At 49.5% G+C, this 21,252-nt stretch overlaps 1 protein-coding gene, 1 non-coding gene and 1 pseudogene across 10 annotated transcripts in view; all 3 read right to left on the minus strand.

Moving 5' to 3' along the window:
- The window catches only part of LOC115643461, a 591,865-nt pseudogene that overhangs the window by 492,982 nt on the left and 77,631 nt on the right, over positions 1-21,252 (minus strand).
- LOC115643458 (zinc finger protein 271-like) overlaps positions 1-21,252 on the minus strand; it is a 200,782-nt gene that overhangs the window by 136,412 nt on the left and 43,118 nt on the right. For 7 of the 9 annotated variants that reach the window (XM_030547508.1, XM_030547504.1, XM_030547507.1 and 4 more), the window contains one exon: positions 14,339-16,041. The exons of 1 other annotated variant lie outside the window; for it this stretch is intronic. In XM_030547508.1, coding sequence (XP_030403368.1) covers positions 14,552-16,041 — 1,490 coding nt within the window. In that variant the 3' untranslated portion in view covers positions 14,339-14,551. Of the gene's footprint in view, positions 1-14,338; positions 16,042-16,448; positions 16,585-21,252 lie in introns of those variants that run through there. One more of the 9 variants, XM_030547513.1, reaches the window with a different exon arrangement.
- TRNAG-UCC lies at positions 2,128-2,199 on the minus strand. The gene has a single exon. It is a non-coding gene; the product is annotated as a tRNA-Gly (tRNA).

The following is a 21,252-nucleotide window of genomic DNA, read 5'->3' on the forward strand; positions in this document are numbered from 1 at the left end:
AGATGGAGTGGTGGGGAAAGGGCATGGGATGGGGAAGAGAGCAGGGGGGTTCAATGGGTCATAGGGGTTGAGGGGGGCTCTGTTGGGGGTGCGGGAGTGTGGGGGTGTGGAGTGCGGTTGCGGCAGTCAGGGAACAGGGGCGATTGGATGGGACACAGGTTCGGGGGGAGGGCTGTCTGGGCAGGGATGTGGAGAGGGATTGGGGCAGGCAGGGAGTAGGGGGAGTGGGATGGGTCGGGAGCTCTGGGGGTCTTGGCGGGGAGCGGTTGCATAGGTGTGGGAGTCCCAGGGGTCTCTCTGGGGACGGGGGTCTGGATAAGGATTGGGGCAGTCAGGAGACAAGTAGGGGGTAGGATCCTGGGGGGGGCAGTTAGGGTGGGGGGATCTCCAGGGGGGGCAGTCGGGGGAGAAGGACCAAGGAGGCTTAGATGAGGTGGGGTCCTGGGGGCCAGTTAGGGGCAGAGTCCCAGGAGGGGGCAATCAGGGGACAAGGAGCAGAGGGGGTTGGGGATTCTGAGGGTGGCAGTCAGGGAGTGGGAAGTGGGAGGGAGTGGATCGGGCGGGGCTCCCTGGTTGCACACCCTAATGAAATGTGCTGTGCACGCCTATCTGAACCGTGGTAATCAGGGGAATGCTGTGTAGGTTCCCTGGGGACACAGAGGAGCTGAAGTCCCTCAGCGTTAGGGGAACAAGGCAATGCGAAGTGACGGGGTTCACACCCTGCACAGATGGGGCTGAGGGCTGGGATGGGGCTGCATGGGCAGTAGAACGGGAGGCAGGTTGGGACCGAGGAACCGGGGAACATTTCAATCCTGAACAATGCAAAACAGAGAAATGCTCCCGAATCTCTCCCAGCCAATTAACATTTCTGTGCAGAAAGCTAAAGGTTGTAACAGAAAGAAGTGAAACCAAATGGCCAGACGATGGCGCCAGCAGCCTAGGAACGAAAAGCCCCAGGATTTGTGTGTGTACCTGGGCTCTGGAAAGGGATTTGGTTCCACTCATTGCATTGCTGTGGCCAGTAACATCCCAGGAATGAGCCAGGTCAATAACCATGACACCAGGTGTGAGGAGGCTTTAATCTGATTCCAACGGAATTATGATTTCACAGCTGAGTTATTAGCGGCAGCTTCCCAAGTGCAGTTCCAACTGGTTCCTCCCAGAGATGGGTGGTAGGGGAACAGGGGATCTCTCTGGCTCCTACGGTCAGTTCTCCAGGCTTTCTCCCTCCCTCCCCCCCCCCACACTATCACATGCCCCCATTAGTAATGAACTAATGAATATAAACTGGCCATCAACAAGCTTAACCTTGAAATTAGGTGAAGGTTTCTAACCACCAGAGGAGTGAAGTTCTGGAACAGCCTCCCAAGGGGAGCAGTGGGGGCAAAAACCCGAACTGGCTTCAAGACTGAGCTTGATACGTTTAGGATGGGGGTGGTAATGATAGGATTGTCTGTAACGGCATGTGGCCGATCTGTGATTGCTAGTAACAAATATCTCCAACAGCCGGAGATGGGACAATAGGTGGGGAGGGCTTGAAGTTACTGCAGAGAATTTTTTCCCAGGTGTCTCGGTGCCTCTTCTCCACATGCTCAGGGTCTAGCTGATCACTATATTTGCATTTGGGAAGGAGTTTTCTCCAAGGATAGATTGGCAGAGACCCTGGTGGGTTTTCGCCTTTCTCTGCAGCATGGGGCAGAGGTCAGTTGCAGGTTTAAATCAGTATAAGTGGTGGATTCTCTGTAACTTGACAGCTTTAATCCATGATTTCAGGATGTCAGTAACTCAAGCAGAGGTTAGGAGTCTATTACAGGAGTGGGTGGGTGGGGTCCTTTGGCCTGCAAGGTGCATGAGATTGGACCAGATGATCACGATGGTCCCTTCTGCCCTTAAAAGCTCTGAGTCCAAAATGGAGAGGGAGGTAAAGGAAACATTAAAAAAAAAAAACCAAACATTGTAATGCCAGGAGGACTCCAACAGCTCACTGTATAGTCCCGCTCTTTCTTCCTCCACTGGGTGTTGAATGACCTGCTGGGATGTGGGACATTATTTCTCCCATTCCATTGATAAACAGATACAACGGGACTGAAATTAAACCAATTCCTGGCCAAGAAAAGGGCGCATCCCTGCATTGGCCGGGAATTGAACCCAGGTCAACTGCTTGGAAGGCACCTATGCTCACCCCTATACCACCAATGCATCTGGCAGGAGGGTTTCTCCCAGGTGCCACTTATGCCAAAGGACTCACCCCAACAGAGCTCAGCAGCTGGCCAGCTAGGCTGGAGGCAGCCTGTGAGCAGAGACAAGTTCCTAGAGTAACTGATAGATGGGGACATGCAGGGCCGGCTCCAGGCACCAGCAAAGGAAGCAGCTGCTTGGAGCGGCCAATGGAAAGGGGTGGCACGGCCGGGTCTTCGGTGGCAGGTCTCTCAGTCCCTCTCTTCCGCTCTGAGCTGCCGCTGAAGAGGAAGAGAGGGACAGAAGGACTCTCCACCAAATTACCGCCGAAGAATGAATCAGCACGTTTTAGCTGCTACCAAAGTGCCACCAATTGGCTTTATTGTTTTCCCCCCAGTTCACTGCTTGGGGCGGCAAAAAAGCTGGAGCTGGCCCTGGGGACATGAGCTTGACATCCCAGCCTGTGTTAGCTCCAACCCCATATCTGCCCTCAGAGAAGGGAAATTAAAATCGCTGACCAAAATGACAATTTTCACCCTGTTGTCAGATGCCATTGGTGTGGAGCTCTGCTCGTTTGATGTTAACAGTCGGCTGCATGCGTGCTGCCCCGGCTCTGCAGATCGCTGGCACAGCAGACCCAGAGAGAACCCCCAATGACCACAGACACTGATGAGGGATGAAGGCACCCGGCCAGGTTTATTGTCTAATGAAGCACAGTAATAGTTCCCCGTAGACTCTATAGGACATACTACAAGGATGTGCCCCCGACAATGGACCAGTTCAGTCAGTGGCGGGACTCTCCACTGCCCCCTAGGCCAGACAAAGACGTCCACTCGGGTGCATTCGTATACATGGTACAAACAAGTTTCGCATCATTGAGTGCACTGAGGTACAGCCCCTCTATGCATTAGGGTGTTGCCTTTCTCCTGGTGCTGATTAGTTCGACCAAATAAGTCTATCCATCATACTGTATTCATTGTATTGTCCTTTCATATTGTCTATTTATCATCTATCCATTGTATTGTTCTTTCATATTACCTATCCATCATATTGTCCTTCCATACTGTCTTTAGGCTGGGTCTGCCTGTTCCTTGTTCTCTGTGTGGGTACCGTCCTGGCATACGTTCATCTTATTAGTGCTTATATGCTCTTGCCAACTTCTGTGAGCAAGGCCTGCCCCTGCTCACAGCCTCCTTTGCTTTATATTAGCAATGTCTTGATCATTACTTCAGTTCAGGCCTCTTACCAGGCCTCTGATACTGATGGTTTATGTCTCAGGGCCTCATCCTGCTACACATCAACGGTGGTGCTGACCACAGTGGAACGCCACTTTGGGGCCCAGGAAACAAGCACCAAGTGGTGGGATCACAGTGTGATGCACGTCTGGGATGATGAGTGTTATCAGAGGTGTGTTGTTAGAAGCACTACCAGTATGGTGCTCTGCTCTGCTCTCTCCAATGTTGGTATCACTCGGCTGCTTGCGTGAGCTCACCCTGTGTGCTGCCCCAGCTCTGCAGATAGCTGATGCAGCAGACCCGACGAGAACCCCCAATGACCACAGACTCTAGTAAGGTGCAAAGTCACGTCTGCTAGGTTTATTGTGATCTTGGACACAATGGCAGTTCCCTGTAGGTTTCTTAGCCTAACTCAGGGCATACTACGAGAAAGTGCCTCTTGGCAATGGACCCGGCTCAGTCAGTGGCGGGACTTTCCACTGCCTCCTAGGCTGGACAAAGACACCGCCCCAAGGATGCATTCTTATACACAGGTACAAACAAGTTACACATCACTCCTGACGTATTGAGGTACAACCCTTCTACATAGCAAGGTACAACCCCTCTACGTAGTAAGGTGCCGCCTCTCACCTTGTACATGTTGGTTTGAACAAAACAACTCTATCCATCATATTACCCTTTTGCCCCTGTCATTGGGATGGGTCAGCCTGTTCCTTGTTATCTGTGTGGAATGTGCAAGTATGTGAATGTTCTGATCTCTAGTGTTCAGTACCTTTTAGGTACGTATCTTCTTGCAGTATCAGCCCTTTCCTTGCCAGCTTCTGTGAGCAGGGCCTGCCTCTGGCTCAGAGCTTCACTTTGCTTTATGTTAGCAAAGTCTTGGCCATTATTTTAGTTCAGGCCTCATACTGGGCATTTATCAGGGCCTTCACTTACTACAATAAGCAGTGGCTGCAGAGCTTTTGGATGTGGAAAGCCACCGTCATGGGACTGTGTGATGAGCTCACCCCAGCCCTGCAGTGCAAGATCACGAGAATGAGAGCTGCCCTGCCATTGGAGAAGCAGGTGGCAATTGCACTGTGGAAGCTGGCTACTCCAGAATCCTACCAATCGGTCGTTAACCAGTTCGGAGTGGGAAAGTCGACAGTTGGATATGTTTACAAGTGTGCAGAGCCATTTATTGCATCCTGCTCTGAAAGACTGAGCCTCTGGGAAATGTGCATGACAGTGTGGATGGCTTTGCACAAATGGGCTTCCCTAACTGCGGAGGGGGATAGATGGCATGCATATTCCAATCCCGGCACCTGATTACCTAGCCATCAAGTACATGAATCACAAGGGGTATTTTTCTAGGGTTTTCCAGGCACTTGTGGATGACCATGGGCATTTCACGGACATTAACACAGACTGATCCGGAAAGGGGCATGACACACGCATCTTTCAGAACACTGGTCTATTCAGGATGCTGAAAGCAGGGACTTTCTTCCTGGACCAGAAGATCACTGTAGGGGAAGCCAAAATGCCCATTGTGATCCTGGAAATCCCCGCCTACCCCTTAATGCCATGGCTTATGAAGCCATGCACAGGGCATCTTTACAGCAGCAAGGAGCAGTTCAACAACAGGCTGAGCAAGTGCAGAATGACTGTTGTGTGCTTTTGGCCATTTAAAGGCCCGCCGGCGCTGCCTATGTAGAAGGCTGGACCTGGCCCATGACAATATTCCTGTGCTAACAGCCATGTGCTGCACACCCCATAATATTTGTGAAGGGAACAGTGAAAGCTTCTCTCAGGGTTGGATGGCTGAGGCTGAGCACCTGGAGGCTGAATTTGAACATCCAGAGATCAGGGCTATTAGAGAGGCAGAGTGTGGGGCCATAAGGATCAGGGATGGCTCGAGGCAGCAATTTGAAGCTAAAAGCCACTAATAGTTGTTGCTATGCACAGGAGTGCAGTGCTTGTAAAGCTAGGAGATGATTGTGATTGGTGCAGATGATGCACTATAAAGGTTTAAGAGAATTGCATGTTTCTTTGCAAAGCTGTGTTTGCCTTCAACCCAAAACTATTATTTTATTAAAAGCGACCACCGGAGGAGAGGAAAAAAAACACCACAGCAGCACTGTGGGTGATGGGGGAAGGGAGGGTCCCATGAGGAGGTGGGGTCCCCGGGCTGGTTAAAGGTTTGTGTATGTCTAGGTACCATATGCAACCTTAGACTTTGGAGTACAGTGCAGCAGGTACTGTACTTCAGCTGGAATAAACTACAGAGGGACGGGTGTTGAGTGCACTGGGTACTGGGCATTCGCAGGGCTGGACTGTGATGGGGCAGGAGTGGAATGCAGCGGGTACAGACTGGATCCAGGAGGTTGATAAGTGTGTGTTGGCGGTGTCTGGGGGGTGAATGGGAAAGAGTTTTGCAACAGCGGCTGCAGGGGAGGGCGGTTGCGGAGCTGCTTGGTTTCCAGTGCTAGTAGTGCCTGCAGCATCTCCGCTTGGCACTCCACAAAGTCTAAAAGCCGCTCCATGGCTTCGTTCCAGTGCACCGAGTTCTCCTTTCGGCCCCTCTTCTCGCTGTCCGACCACTCCTTCAGTTCTTGTTTTTCAGCCGCAGAGTGCATCATGACCTCATGCAGAAAGTTCTCTTTAGTTCTTTATGTCCGCTTTCTAATTCTGTGCAGCCGTTCAGCCAGTGATAACCAAGAGGGAGGCTGGGATCCCAAGATCATCTCTGTGCAGCCAAAATGCAGCATTTTACAGAAGCAGTATTGTTTGCAGCACACAGACCACTGATGCAGTGATTTAAAAACAGCCACTATTCACATACCTCTCACTCACTGGCTAAACCCAGGCAAGCACACGTGAGCCACAAGACCCCCAAAATGGTAACAACAGGGGCAGGGGAAATCACTGTTCCAGGACCGTACTATGCACTCGGCACGTGGCTCTTGGGGAGAAACAGCAGTGTGTGTGTGGGGGCTTATAACCATTCCTGTGCCCACGTTTTCCACAGGCTGTGTTTATTATGGAAGATCTCGCTGCTGAGAGTGAGCCGGGAATCAAGGGACTGCAAGACTGCAGCTTCCCCGCTGGCTGTTATGTGGGTCGCCTGTGTGCAGCAATGGTCCCCACCGCCCTTCCCGTGACGGCAGAGTCGTGCAGGAAAGTTACTCTTAGTGGGGCAAGAAACACACAACTCTGCCAAAGAGCCTGTGGCAGCAGATTACCCTGTATCTCCACAAGAGTTTCATGGACATCTCTGGCGCAGATTCCCCTGAAGCGAGGGAGTCAATCATCACCCTGTTCTGCTGCCCAGCATGGCCGGCTTTAGGCCTGTTCCACCAATTCCCCCGAATCGGACCCCACACCCAGTGAGAATCCCTTCCCTGGCTAGAGGCGCCTTTTTAATTTTTACGCATCTGGCGGCGCTCCGGGTCTTCAGCGGCACTTCAGCAGCGAGTCCTTTGCTTGCTCTGGGTCTTCAGTGCCACTTCGGCAGCAGGTCCTTCAGTGCCGCTGAAGACCTGGAGTGAGTGAAGGACCCGCCACCAAAGTGCCACCGAAGACTCGGAACACCGCCCAGTGAGTACAAGCCCCACGTGTTTGTTTGTTGGTTTTTAGTCATCCCTGCCGGGGCCCCGTTGAAACTGTTCGAATTGGGCCCCGCACTTCCTAAAGCCGGCCCTGCTGCCCAGACTGGGCATGTGGTGGTATGCACATCAGACAGACACAAGCCTGCTTTCTGCAACCCTCCTGCCCCCATGAACTCACTTCAGTGATTCTCAAAATCAAAGTCACTTACCAGGGGCCTCCTCTCCTCTTTATGCTTCGCCAAGCTCAGCTACCTGTGACTGGTTAGCCTTCTCCGGGGAGAGAAGAACTCCTGGCTGCATGCATCTCTGACCTCTGACACCTCCTCTGCCTCTGGGTCTCCTTCTGGCGGCCTCTGCCTCTACATCCTCATCCAAGATTCCCTCCTCCTGGCTCGTTCCACTCTCGACTGGCACAGGAGCCACCAGAGTATCCACAGTGGCCTTCGTACTGGAGGTGGGGTCACCACCGAGTAGCGCATCCAGCTCTTTGTAGAACAGGGAGCTTATGGGTGCAGCACTGGAGCGGTGGTTTGCCTCCTGTGCCATGGAGTAGGCATTCCACAGCTCCTTCACTTTGACCCTGCATTGCAGCATGTCCCAGTCATGGTTCCTTTCTGTCATGCATCGTGAAATCTGTCCATACGTATCATAATTTCTGAGGCTGGAGCACAGCTGGGACTGGACATTGTAGCCTGATTTGGGGTGTGTTAGTAGTGTTGATTGAATTTATTGACTTAATTCAATTTTATGTAATTAATTTAATTGATAATATTAATTATTATTATTATGGATATTAATTAGTATGGGTTTAGGCTTGCCAATGTGTTTGATTAGAAGCTAAAGTCTGTTTTGAATTAGGCTTTACAGAGTTTATAAAAGGACCTTTGGGGGTATGACAGGAAGCTTACACTCAGATAGGTATAGTTGAAGAGTTTTTAATAAAATCAATGAAATAATAAGTAAATGGCAAAAGTTAGAATTACAAAATTATAATTGTATCACAGTTATTCGAGATTATATATATATATGGTAATACACGATTATGTGCTGCAAAGTTTTAGTTAATACTCACACCCTATTTTGATGACCTGGTGTTGAAAGATCTAGGATCACACCTTTGGTGGTGCCTCTGGCAGAGGAAACTAGTCACACCTCTGACGAGGAAGCTAATGCAAAATCTCTTAAAGCTGTTTACTTTCTAACTATGCAAATAAGCATATTAATCCTTAGACATCAACAGCATCCTCTCCCCAAATGCTGATGAGGTCCAGCAGCTCAACATTGCTCCAAGCGGGGGATCGCCTAGTACATTAAAAAACCAAACCAAACCGAAAAACCAACCCAGAAAAGCTCCCATCACACATCCATCACCGTTGTAGATTTTGACATCTTCTGCCTGATGTGACGTCTTTGCTTTGCGAACAAGAGACTTGGAGAACTCTGTGCCTGTTACCCTCTAACTGGGTAAAAGGTTCCAAATCTTGTCTCAAGTAATTTTCCTCTTAACAGAAGATATAAAATTTATCAAACTAAATTCCATTTGAAATAGAAATAATTACAGCCCATACTGGGTCTCTATCCTCACACATGCTATTTCTCTCACATATTCCCCCACTATAATTCCTTTGGAGTGAGGGTTTAATTTCAGGATTAGCCTCCATTTCCTATGTAGTAGGAGGGGGCAGGGAGAGAACTAGAAGAAAACCTGAATTATATTGTAACTCTGAAAGTTATCACGTAATCAGCCTCTTCCGTGATACTAATTAACTTCATGTTTAATTTCATTGTCACTGGAACCAACTTATTCAACAATTAGAACATATAAACCCATAGGGCAGTTTTCTCTTGATTCCCATTTCCACCCAGTCAGCTTTGTGTGAAGACACATTCTACAATAACCTAGGAGCCTTCCATTTCTGTGAGTTCATTTCTCCCTGGGGCTTCTCCCATGAGTGTGGGCAGGGCCGGCTTTAGGAAACGCCGGGGCCTGATTCGAACAGTTTTGACGGGGCCCCGGCAGGGATGACTAAAAAAAACCAACACGTAAAAACACGTGGGGCTTGTACTCACTGGGCAGCGCTCCTAGTCTTTGGCGGCGGGTCCTTCACTCGCTCCGAGTTTTCGGTGGCACTGAAAGACCTGCCGCCGAAGTGCTGCTGAAGTCCCGGAGCAAGTGAAGGACCCACCGGCGAAGACCAAGAGCGCTGCCGGGTGAGTAAAAATTGAAAAGGAACCTCTAGCCAGGGAACAGAGTCTCAACAACTTGCCCCACCCCCCAGCAGCTCTGCCACTGGGCGCGGGGCCCGATTTGGAGGAATTGGCCTAAAGACGGCCCTAAGTGTGGGTGGAATGCATCTCACACTAAATGGCTGCATCATGAGAAAAACCACCTGTGCTCTATTTTCATACTTTCTAATCCTTCAAAGTAGCAGCAGGAGGAGAAGTGAAACATATGCATTAGACACTAGAGCAAAACTAAGACACCAAACCACAGACTCGGGACTCCGCATTCCTGTATTCTGCAGTCTGAACTTGGAATCTGATACATTCCCTCATTGGCTACCATCATTTCCCAGCACAGATGTGCTTCTTGTCCAACAAGGCAGCCAGATTGGGGCCCATAGGCATGGAATGGTTCTGAAGGAATCAGCTGTTTCTCTCTGTGCTTCATGAAACTTTGGATCCAAATGGTAACAGACAGTTGTGCCCAATTTAATCATGGCGCCTTCAGGAGTCTGACCAATGCCACTTAACTAGGGAGAAGGTTCTAAAAATAGTTGACCTGGGCCACAGGTCACCATAGCTTCCATCTCGGGGGTGAAAATCAACCACCGCTACCTGCAATTTCTACCTGAGTTCTTGTCAAACCTTTGACGTTACTTGGAGTAATTTGACACTTCTCTGGCGTAGAATTCTTCACAAACCGCACAACAGATCAGTATAACTCCCCCAACTATGATCTTTTATGTCTTTAATCTGGTGCCACAAATTTGAATTAGGGACTAAATTCAGGTGCGGCTTAGAATCCCCGTAAAACACCAAATGTCAGGTCTCTATTAAAAATAGGGATCTTTCTGCAGCTATATCACGTTCAACCAGGGCCGCCCAGAAGATTCAGGGGGCCTGGGGTAAAGCAATTTCGGGGGCCCCTTCCATAAAAAAATTGCAATACTATATTCTCGTGGGGGCCCCTGCAGGGCGCAGCACAAATTGCCTGTCATAACATTTCTTCCCAGATCTGGACCTTAGCGTTCAAAATATGGGTGTTAGCATGAAAACCTCCAAGCTTAGTTACCAACTTGGACCTGGTATCGCTGCCACCATCAGGAATTATACAGTGCCTAGCTCACTGTGGTCTCCCCAAAACCTTCCCTGGGGTACCCCAAGACTCAGATGCCCTGAGTCTCACTACAAAGGGAAATAACCCACTTTCCTTCCCACTTACCTCCTCCCAGATTCTCCCGCCCTGGGCACTCTAGGGTATTCCCTGCTTCAAGTCCTTGAAACACCAGTACCGAGAGATCTAATCTCTCTCCCTGCTCACCCAGAGGGTATGCAAAGTCAGGCTTAGTAAATCTAACACAAAGAGATTTTCCCCCCGACTTCTTCCTCCCACCAATCCCCTGTGAGCTGCAGACTCAATTCCCTGGAGTCCCCACTAAAGAAAAACTCCAACAGGTCTTAAAAAGAAAGCTTTATAATAAAAAAAGAAGGAAAAAGACATTAAAAATAGTCTCTGTATTAAGGTGACAATATACAGGGTCAATTGCTTAAAAGAAAAAATGAATAAACAGCCTTATCCAAAAAGAATACAATTTAACACATTCCAGCAACTACACACATGTAAATACAAAAAAAATATATAAACCTATTGTCTTACTATCCTTGTACTTACAACTTGGAAACAGAAGATGAGAAAGCCTGGAGATAGAAAAATCACTCTCAGAGCCGAGAGGGTCACCGAACCAAGACAAAGAGCAAAGAACTCACACCCAAAACTTCCCTCCACCCAGATTTGAAAAAGTCTTGTTTCCTGATTTGTCCTCTGGTCAGGTGTTGTTTGTTACCCCTTTCCAGGTGAAAGAGACATTAACCCTTAGCTATCTGTTTATGACAGGCCCCTTCCATAAAAAAATTGCAATACTATATTCTCATGGGGGCCCCTGCAGGGCGCAGCACAAATTGCCCCACTTGCTCCCCCGTACCCCGCTACCACAGGCAGCCCTGGGAAAAATAAACCTTCTGCATCTCGGCACAAACTCGGTTTCGAGAAAATTTCTTTTCAAGTTATCACTGCTTCTCAGCATTAGCTAGTGCTAAAAGGCACTAAAGCTCATTTAAAGGATTGGACAAAAATATTCCATCAAAACTTTTTTTGGATCGAAAACTAGGGAATTTTAAAAAGCAGAAAAAAATCACGGACAATGTCTGCTTTCCTTCAAAATGTGTTGTGTTTTTTTTAATTGAAAAGCTGAAATTAATCTGCCAAAAAGCTGAATATGATTTGGGGTTTCAGAAGCGTGTGGCGATCTATTTGCTGCTTGCTGTGTTTGATTGTTTAAAGAAACAATAAAAAAAATCTGCTTAAAAAAAAATCCTAACCTTCTGAACCACCTCAGCTTGTGACCAAATGCCTGAGCCCATCCACTCAGAGATTTTTCCAGGTTTCTGATATTCTGTTGGCTTCCTTGACTTGTATGTCTCCATAACTTTGGGTTCATTTAGGTTAGAACATAAGAATGGCCATACTGGGTCAAACCAAAGGTCCATACAGCCCAGTATCCTCTCTACTGACAGTGACCAATGCCAAGTGCCCCAGAGGGAGTGAACCTAACACGCAATGATCATGTGATTTCTCTCCTGCCATCCATCTCCACCCTCTGACAAACAGAGGCTAGGGACACCATTCCTTACCCAGCCTGGCTAATAGTCATTAATGGACTTAACTTCCATGCATTTATCTGTTTCCTAGAGACTGGCTCCATGGGGTCCCTCACAAACTGGAGACGGTTACTGTGGGTTTGTCTTTAGTATAGACTATGTACATACTCCACAAACTGGGCATTTGAGCGTGTTCCAGAATCTGGGATGAGCCTATGCTGTGAAAACTACAATACTCAAAATAGCACATGCATGTGAATGGACACAGGGTGCTAAAATTAAATTAACCCAGGGGTTCTCAAACTGGGGGTCAGGACCCCTCAAGGGGTCATGAGTTTATTACTGGAGGTCAAAAGCCGTCAGCCTCCACCTCAGACCCCACTCTGCCTCCAGCATTTATAATAGTGTTAAATGTATAAAATAGTGTTTTCAATTTATAAGGGGGGGAAGAGATCGCATTCAGAGGTTTGCTACATGAAAAGGGTCACCAGGACAAAAGTTTGGGAACCACTGAATTAACCCCTCTGGAGCCTCAGAAAATGCAGGGGAGGGGTGTCTCCCTTGGTAGGGTTGGGAAGGAGCTAGGTGATGTAGGATATTGCTCTTCTCATGTGATCCCTCCCCCAGTGGCTAATTTTAAATGAAACTATTCTCCCCTAACATGAATCTCCCTGTGGCACTGACATTAAACATGGATTATAGTTTGGCATTTGAGAAGTGAAAGGGATGGGAGCCCTAATGGAAATCCTAACAGCTTGGCTCTTCTGCAAGCCTCAAACTGCTGAATGAGCTTCAGAGTAGGGAAGGCCGTGCCTTCCAGACAGCCTGGCCCTGCCCCCTATCCGACCCCACCCATTTCTGTCCCCCAACTGCTACCCCCCTCAGAAACCCTGACTCATCCTGCTCCTTGCCTCCTCACCATCCCCCAGAGACCCCATCACCTGGGACCCCACCCCCACTCCCTGGAACCCTGTCCCGACTGCCCCGACCCCTATCCAGCCCCCTGCTGAGTCCTGACAGACCCCCGGAACGCCCATGATCCAACCCCCCCATTCCTGTCCCCCGACTGCCCCCCACAACCTCTGCCACCTCCCTGCCCCCTGACTGTCCCTGAGACTCCCTGCCCCTTAGCCAACCCCCCTGAGTCCCAGCCCCTTACCCCCGGCTCTCCCCTCACCCAGAGCCTCAGCGCATCCAGGACCTTCACTCAACAGTGGCAGCGAGTCCAGCGGGGTCTGAGCTCCGCCCCGCTCAGAGCCGTGTGGTCAGGGGGCGAGGATGCGAGCTCCTCGACAGGCGGAGGAAGCTCAGGCCCCGCTGGAGCTCCCAGCCCCGCCCCCTGACTATGCGGCTCTGAGCAGCGTGGAGCTCAGGGGCCCCACTGGACCCACGCTGCAGCAGCGCTGTTCAGGGACGTTGCTGCGTGGGCTGAGGCTCCAGGAGCAGGGAGGAAGCTGAGTGGGAGCGGGATGGGGCTGGAGCAAGAGCCTCAGCTGTTCTCTTGGGGGCCCCTGAGGAGCTCAGGGCCTGGGGCAAATTGCCCCACTTGTCCCTCCCTGGGCGGCCCTGCATTCAACATGGATTTCATCTTCTACATATTTGCAGCATCTCCCAGGGGGGGGCTGAAGAGAAATGTCACTTCCATTTTCCCATCCCTACCTAGATAGGGATTGCGTTTCCCAAATAATAGGCTACATGTACCTGATTAGGAAGGAGATATCTTCAGGAGCGACCTCCTGCAGGGCCTGGGCCACAACTGCTTTGAGAGCCCAATGCATGGGTATTTTGCGTAGTTCCAAGTCATTTACTAGAGAATCCTCTTCCCAGCCCTTTAGAAAAAATACTGACCTAACCAATTGAACAATGGGGATTGGGACGGTGATGGGGAATAAGGGAATCCCTCTGACTTACCCTATCTTCCTCTGTTGTTACAGAGGGTGACATGACATTTTTCCCTATTCCTGCCCTGTTCCTGCTCTTGGTTATAGTTCAATATATTTTAAGTGAGGAAAATGGTAGCAAAAATATCTGCTCTCCAGCACAACCTGAAGCAACAGCAGAGCAACTTGGAATGAAACAATTGGTTTCCAAAGAGGGAACTTGATGACTAACAATTGCTTTGAAATGGGGCAAACAGTATAACCGTGAAGTTCAGAGTTTGTTTAGGTCAGGTCACGGGGGAAGGTAATGCCAACCACTGCACCTGGGAGGCATCTGCTCTACAACTATAATTCTCTTTACACCAAGATCGCTAACTTGAGCAGCCAATGCCATGTGCAGCCCTAGTGGATGTCAGGCACAGGGCGTTTTTGCCTCAGTGTAGCTTGTTGGGATCAAACCTCTCTCCCCCACCTGGAGCTGATGAACATTCCTGGCTGGAGGGACACACGCTCCTACGACTCAAAAGGAAAGGAGCTGATAGAAAAGATCACAGGACTGACCCCAAAGAAGGTGAGCTAAAAGCAGAAGCAGGCAATTTATCTGGTGGAGCTGAGAGACCACAGTGAAGATGGTGCACAGATCACTATGTGAGAATTAGCAAATGTGATTTAAAAAAAAAAAATCTTTTCCCAGCCCTAATCAAGGCATTTGTAACAGTTCTCCAATGTGGATTTTACGATGTCTAATAAGGTGTGAGCTCTTTTTGAATCTTTTCCCGCACTCAGAACATCAATAAGTTTTCTCACTCATGTGGATTCTCCTATGAGTGATAAGGTTTGACCTGTGCTTGAAGCTTTTCCTGCACTCAGAGCAGGTGTAGGGCATCTCTCCTGTGTGGAGTCTCTGATGTGAGATAAGGTATGAACGCTGACTAAAGCTTTTCCCGCACTCAGAGCATCCGTAAGGTGTCTCACCCGTGTGGATTCTCCTATGTTTGCTCAGGGTAGACCTGCGATTAAAGCTTTTCCCGCACTCAGAGCATGTGTAGGGCGTCTCTCCTGTGTGGAGTCTCTGATGTGAGATAAGGTATGAATGCTGACTAAAGCTTTTCCCGCACTCAGAGCATCCGTAAGGTGTCTCACCCGTGTGGATTCTCCTATGTCTGCTCAGGGTATAGCTGTGACTAAAGCTTTTCCCGCACTCAGAGCATGTGTAGGGCTTCTCTCCTGTGTGGAGTCTCTGATGTGAGATAAGGTATGAACGCTGACTAAAGCTTTTCCCGCACTCAGAGCATCCATAAGGTGTTTCACCCGTGTGGATTCTTCTATGTGCACTCAGGGAAGAGCTGCGATTAAAGCTTTTCCCACACTCAGCGCATCCATAAGGTTTCTCACCCGTGTGGATTCTACTATGTTTCCTCAGAGCAGAGCTGTGACTAAAGCTTTTCCTGCACTCAGAGCACGTGTAGGGCTTCTCTCCTGTGTGGAGTTTCTGATGTGAGATAAGGTGTGAACGCTGACTAAAGCTTTTCCCGCACTCAGAGCATCCATAAGGTTTCTCACCTGTGTGAATTCTTCTATGTGCGCTCAGGGCAGAGCTGCGATTAAAGCTTTTCCCGCACTCAGCGCATCCATAAGGTTTCTCACCCGTGTGGATTCTCCTGTGTGTGCTCAGGGCAGAGCTCTGATTAAAGCTTTTCCCACACTCGGAGCACATGTAGGGCGTCTCCCCTGTGTGGAGTCTCTGATGTGAGATAAGGTGTGAACGCCAACTGAAGCTTTTCCCACACTCAGCGCATCCATAAGGTTTCTCACCCGTGTGGATTCTCCTGTGTGCGCTCAGGGGAGAGCTCTGACTAAAGCTTTTCCCACACTCGAAGCACGTGTAGGGCGTCTCTCCTGTGTGGATTCTCTGATGTCTGATAAGCTGTGAGCTCTGACTAAAGCTTTTCCCACACTCGGAGCACGTATAAGGCGTCTCTCCTGTGTGGATTCTCTGATGTCTGATAAGGTGTGAGGGCCGATCGAAGCTTTTCCCGCACTCATGGCACGTGTAGCGTCTCCCTTCCAAGTGGATTCTATCATGGGTTATAAGGTCTGAGTGGCTACTGAAGTTTTCCTCTGGCCTCTGCTGAGTCTCACGGGCTTTTGCGTTTTCTGGGAGTGCAGAACTCCCGGAAACATTCCCTTTGGATCTTCCTGATAACGTTCCATGTTGTTCCACTTGCTCATCATCTTCCTGCAGGGGTTTCTCCTCATTCTCACTCACCATCCCATCACCTGGTCGGAGACAGAGAGAACCCAGACAGAGGTCACTCCCAGTGCCAGAAATAAAGGAACTCTCGGAGAGAGGAATGGAAAAAGGGATGAACAAACCAAATACGTGTGGGAGAGATCAAATCTATCAGGTGCTGATTCTCCCCAAACCCTTCCTCAGAGGAGAGAGGAAGGGATCAGTTTTGGTCTGCATCTCAGCACCACACTCAGTGGAAAGTGAGACAGGGGAGGGACCTGCTGCCAGTTGTCAGTCAGGGTAGGAGAGAAGCCATGAATGACATCTGCCATAATGATTCCACATCTGCAGGGAACAATCCTGAACTCGGAGAGCTCACAGGGTCTTTGTAGGGCATCCCAAATGTTTCCTGCATTCCTAAACAGTTGTTGAGTTGGTTTAACCAATTCCTCACCTGTGCAGGCAGCTCTCAGGAGCACTTCTTTCTCAGAGCCCTGGAGGTCTGGGACCCACGGCTCTTCCCCTCGTTCCAGCTGCGAGATCACATCAGGTTTGGAAATTGGAAACCCTACTCCAGGCAAAGAAAACAACGGAGGTCAGTGGAATTTGTGGGATACTTGTCACAAAGAATATTCCATGGTTGTAATCCCTGCTTATTTTTAAGCAGTAAAATACCAAGGCCATCTTCCTTGGCTCAAAGTGGCAGAAGAGTTAGTATTATTATTATAAATCATCCTCTCTGGCAATAAATCCCTTATCAATGGTTGTGGTTGTGAAACCCTCCTTTCTGTATTGTTTTATCTTTATTGTAACCACTTTTACCTTGTTAATCAGTCTAGTTCTCTAATTGTTTCTATCTGCTGTAAAATTCATGTCGCTAGGTATGAGTAAATTACGTAGTGGGATATAATTGGTTAGAGAATTGTTACAATACAATAGAATTGTAAAGTATCAGGGGGTAGCCGTGTTAGTCTGTGTTGTGACAAAGTTCCTCCTCAAACTTGGTGGGTCCTGCGCTTATTGGCGGATTTGCTCACCTCAGTGATCTTCCCCTCTGGTGGAACCCACAGTCTGGGTCAATTCCTCCTGTGTCTGATCAGGAGTTGCGAGGTTTGGGGGGAACCTGGGCCCTCCCTCTACTCCAGGTTCCAGCCCAGAGCCCTGTGGATTGCAGCTGTCTATAGTGCCTCCTGTAACAGCTGCGTGACAGCTACACCTCCCCGGGCTACTTCCCCAAGGCCTCCTCCAAACACCTTGTTTATCCTCACCAGAGGATCTTCCTCCAGATGCCTGATAATTCCTCAATCCTCCAGTCTCAGCTCCTTGCACCTCTTGCTCCCAGCTCCTCACACACGCTTCCTCTCCTTTGGCTCCTCCCTGCCTGACTGGAGTGAGCTCCTTTTTAAACCCAGGTGCCCTGATTAGCCTGCCCTGATTGGCTGCAGGTGTTCTAATCAAAGTACCTATCTCCACTGCCTTCTAGAAAGATCTTAATTGGCCTCAGGTGCCTTGATTAACCTGGAGCAACTGCCATATGGTTACCATGGTATTAGGGATTTGTTTAGCCTGGGGCTAACATACCTGTTCCTCAGTACTTTACTGTAGACATCTGGCCTTGCCCCATCACATACCCCCCCCCACTCAACAACATAGGGTTGGGCAACGTGGGACGCCAGGCAGTGTGCTCGTGAAAGACCATCAGCGTTGCCGTGGTGGCATCCAACCCTGTGCCGTATGCGGAACTGGAATGGTTGGAGGGATAAGAACCACCTGGTGACCATTTCATTCTTTTACTTATTTCTCTGCATCCACTGCAGGGGTGCATGGTCCATCACAAGAGTAAATCTCCGGCCTAAGGGGTAATAATGCAGTGTCTCCACAGCCCATTTGACAGCAAGGCATTCTTTCTCGACTACTGCATACTTCTGTTCTCTTGGGAGCAGCTTTCTGCTTCGGTAGAGGATCAGGTGTTGTTCTTCTCCAATCATTTGTGACAGAACTTCCCCCAACCCCACCTCAGAAGCATCTGTCTGTAAAATAAATTCCTTGGTGAAATCCGGGGCTATGAGTATGGGTTCATTACAGAGATCTGTCCGAAGGTCTAAAAATGCCCCCTCTGCTGCGTCGGTCCACTTCACCATGTCTGGACCTCGGGCCTTCACCAGGTCCGTTAGAGGACTTGCCCTACTGGCGAAGTGGGGAATAAAACGTCGGTAGTAGCCTACCACGCCTAGGAACACATGTACCTGTTTCTTTTGGGTTGGCCTGGGCCAGTTTTGAATCGCCTCTAGCTTATTAGTTTGGGGCTTCACTATACCCCTTCCTACAATATATCCCAGGTACCTAGCCTCTGCTAGTCCTATGGTGCATTTAGCGGGATTAGCGGTGAGGCCAGCCCACCTTAAGATGTGTAGTACTGCCTCAACTTTCTCCAAGTGGGTTCCCCAGTCTGGCATATGGATGATGACATCATCTAGGTATGCGGCTGCATAACTAGTATGGGGGCGCAGCAGCTTATCCATGAGGCACTGGAATGTGGCTGGGGCCCCATGTAACCCAAAAGGGAGGACTGTGTACTGGAATAGCCCGTCTGGGGTGGAGAACGCTGTCTTGTCTTTAGCTTCTTTGAGTCAGGGGAATCTGCCAATACTCTTTTGTCAGATCTAGTGTAGTCAAGAATCGGGCACTACTCAGTCGGTCAACCAGTTCATCGATGCGTGGTATAGGGTATGCATCAAATTGGGATACTTCATTCAGTCGGCGAAAGTCATTACAGAATCTCGTGGTACCATCAGGTTTGGGCACTAGAACGATTGGACTGCACCACTGACTGGAGGATTCTTCAATAATGCCTAATTCTAACATTTTCTTTACTTCGGCCTTGATTTCTTCTCTTTTGGCTGCTGGGATTCGGTAGGGTCTCAGTGTTACCTTGGCTCCGGGGATCGTGCAGATATGGTGATAGGTCTCAGTCGTCTGCCCCGGTTTTGTAGAGAACACAACTTGGTTGCGATTAATCATATCGGCTGCCTCGATTTTTTGGATTGGCGTCAAGTCGGGTGATATCTTCACTTGCTCATGTAAGGTATCCTCCTGGGGAAGGGTCTCCTGGGTGAGTAAGCATGCATCTCGATCATGCCAAGGTTTTAGAAGATTGATGTGGTAAATTTGCTCCGGTTCCCTGTGGCCAGGCTGCCGCACCTTATAGTTTACCTCTCCCACGGCTTCAATCACTTCGTAGGGTCCCTGCCACTGGGCCAACAGTTTGGTTTCTGCTGTGGGCACCAGGACCATTACTTGATGCCCTGGTTAGAACCGTCAAAGCTTTGCTTGGTGGTTATAATGGGTCCGTTGGGTCTCCTCTGCTTTCTCCAAGTGTTCCCGTATAATGGGTGTAACTTGGGCTATCCCATCCCTCATCTGTAGTACATGCTCGACTATGTTCCTTCCAGGATTTGGCTCCTCTTCCCAGGCTTCTCTGGCTATATCCAATATGCCTTGGGGGTGGCACCTATATAGTAGTTCGAATGGAGAGAAACCTGTGGAGGCTTGTGGAACTTCCTGGATGGTGAACATGAGGTAAGGCAATAGGGTATCCCAGTCTTTCCCATCCCGGTTCACCACTTTCCTGATCATGGCCTTGAGGGTCCTATTGAATCTTTCTGCAAGACCATCTGTTTGTGAATGGTATACAGAGGTACGTAGGGCTTGTACATGGAACAATGAACAGAGATCCTTCATCAACTTGGATATGAAAGGTGCCCCTTGATCAGTCAGTATCTCCTTGGGTAGCCCAACCCGGGAAAAGATCTGTACTAACTCCTTACCTATTGCCTTGGAAGCTGTGTTGCATAGGGGGATGGCTTCCGGGTATCGGGTTGCATAATCTATTACAACCAGCACATGTTGGTGGCCCCGAGCTGTCTTCTCTAGAGGCCCAATCAGATCCATGGCTATGCGTTCAAATGTACCTCTATTATTGGAAGAGGTATCAAAGGGGCCCCTAAGTGTGGGCGAGGGCTATGTAACTGACACGCTGAACAAGAGGTGCAGTATCGCCTGACATCTTCATGTAGTCCTGGCGAAAAGAACCTCCGCAGGATCCTGACCTGGGTTCTCTCTACCCCTAAGTGTCCACCAAACAGGTGACTGTGGGCGAGACTCAATATGGCTTTTTGATGTTTTCGTGGCACCAGAAGTTGACGTATCTCCTGCTCCTGCATTTGCACCACACGGTACAGGAGGTCTTTCTTCACTATAAAGTAGGGTCCTGGACCCTGGATCTTCCCCTCCACTGGTATCCCATCAATCTCAGCCACCTCTTTCCTGACGTTATCATATCTAGAGTCCTCTGCCTGGTCTCATCCAAAAGTCTTTCTCCCAAGACTAACCTGCCTGAGCTCCCAGGGGCCGGCTTCTGCTTCTTCCAACGGCTCATCGCCATCACGACTGGGGCCAGCCTCCGGCTCACCTTCCGTGTTGATAGTTTCTCTGATGGCTGATCATGTCCCTCTACCTAATAGCACGGTCTTCTGACCCTGGGTCTCTGTTTGCAACCACTTTTGTGCGAGATGGATGAAGTCACACAATTGGGACAGCGGGGTTTTGTCTTCCTGGTACCTCCACTCATGATACCGCTGGGCCCGCACTGCGGTCGTTACTCCAGATCTGGCCAGGATCTCTGCCTTCAGCTGGGAGTAGTCTGCTGCAGCCTCTTCAGGCAGATCATGGAAGGCCTTCTGGGCTTCCACACACAGGAATGGGGCAAGGATGCCAGACCACTGATCTCGAGGCCAGGCCTCCCGTAGGGCTGTCCTCTCAAAGGCCAGAAGGTATGCCTCTACATCATCCTCTCATGTCATTTTCTGCAGCCAATGGCTGGCCCATATGAACTGCGTCCTATCACGGTCATGGTTCAGCTCTGTAAGGATCTTTACCTGGTTTACCAGTTCCCGCAACATAGCTCGGTCTTGAGCAGCTTGGTCCATCAGCAGGCGATTAGTCTCTTGCTGCAGCCGCACTGCTTCTTGCTGGGCAGCTGCCTGGACATGAGTAGCCTCCTGCTGGGATGCTGTGGCTTGTATCAGTGCCTGCATGAGGTCATCCATTGTGGTGACAAAAAAAAAAATTAACCCTCTCTCTATTTTTTTTTAAATCACCCTCCTTCTTCCGCCACGCTGTGCACACCAAAAATCCCACTCCTGACACCAGTTGTGACAAAGTTCCTCCTCAACCTTGGTGGGTCCTGCGCTTATTGG

Source organism: Gopherus evgoodei, unplaced genomic scaffold, assembly GCF_007399415.2.
Source record: "Gopherus evgoodei ecotype Sinaloan lineage unplaced genomic scaffold, rGopEvg1_v1.p scaffold_60_arrow_ctg1, whole genome shotgun sequence".
NCBI lineage: Eukaryota > Metazoa > Chordata > Testudines > Testudinidae > Gopherus > Gopherus evgoodei.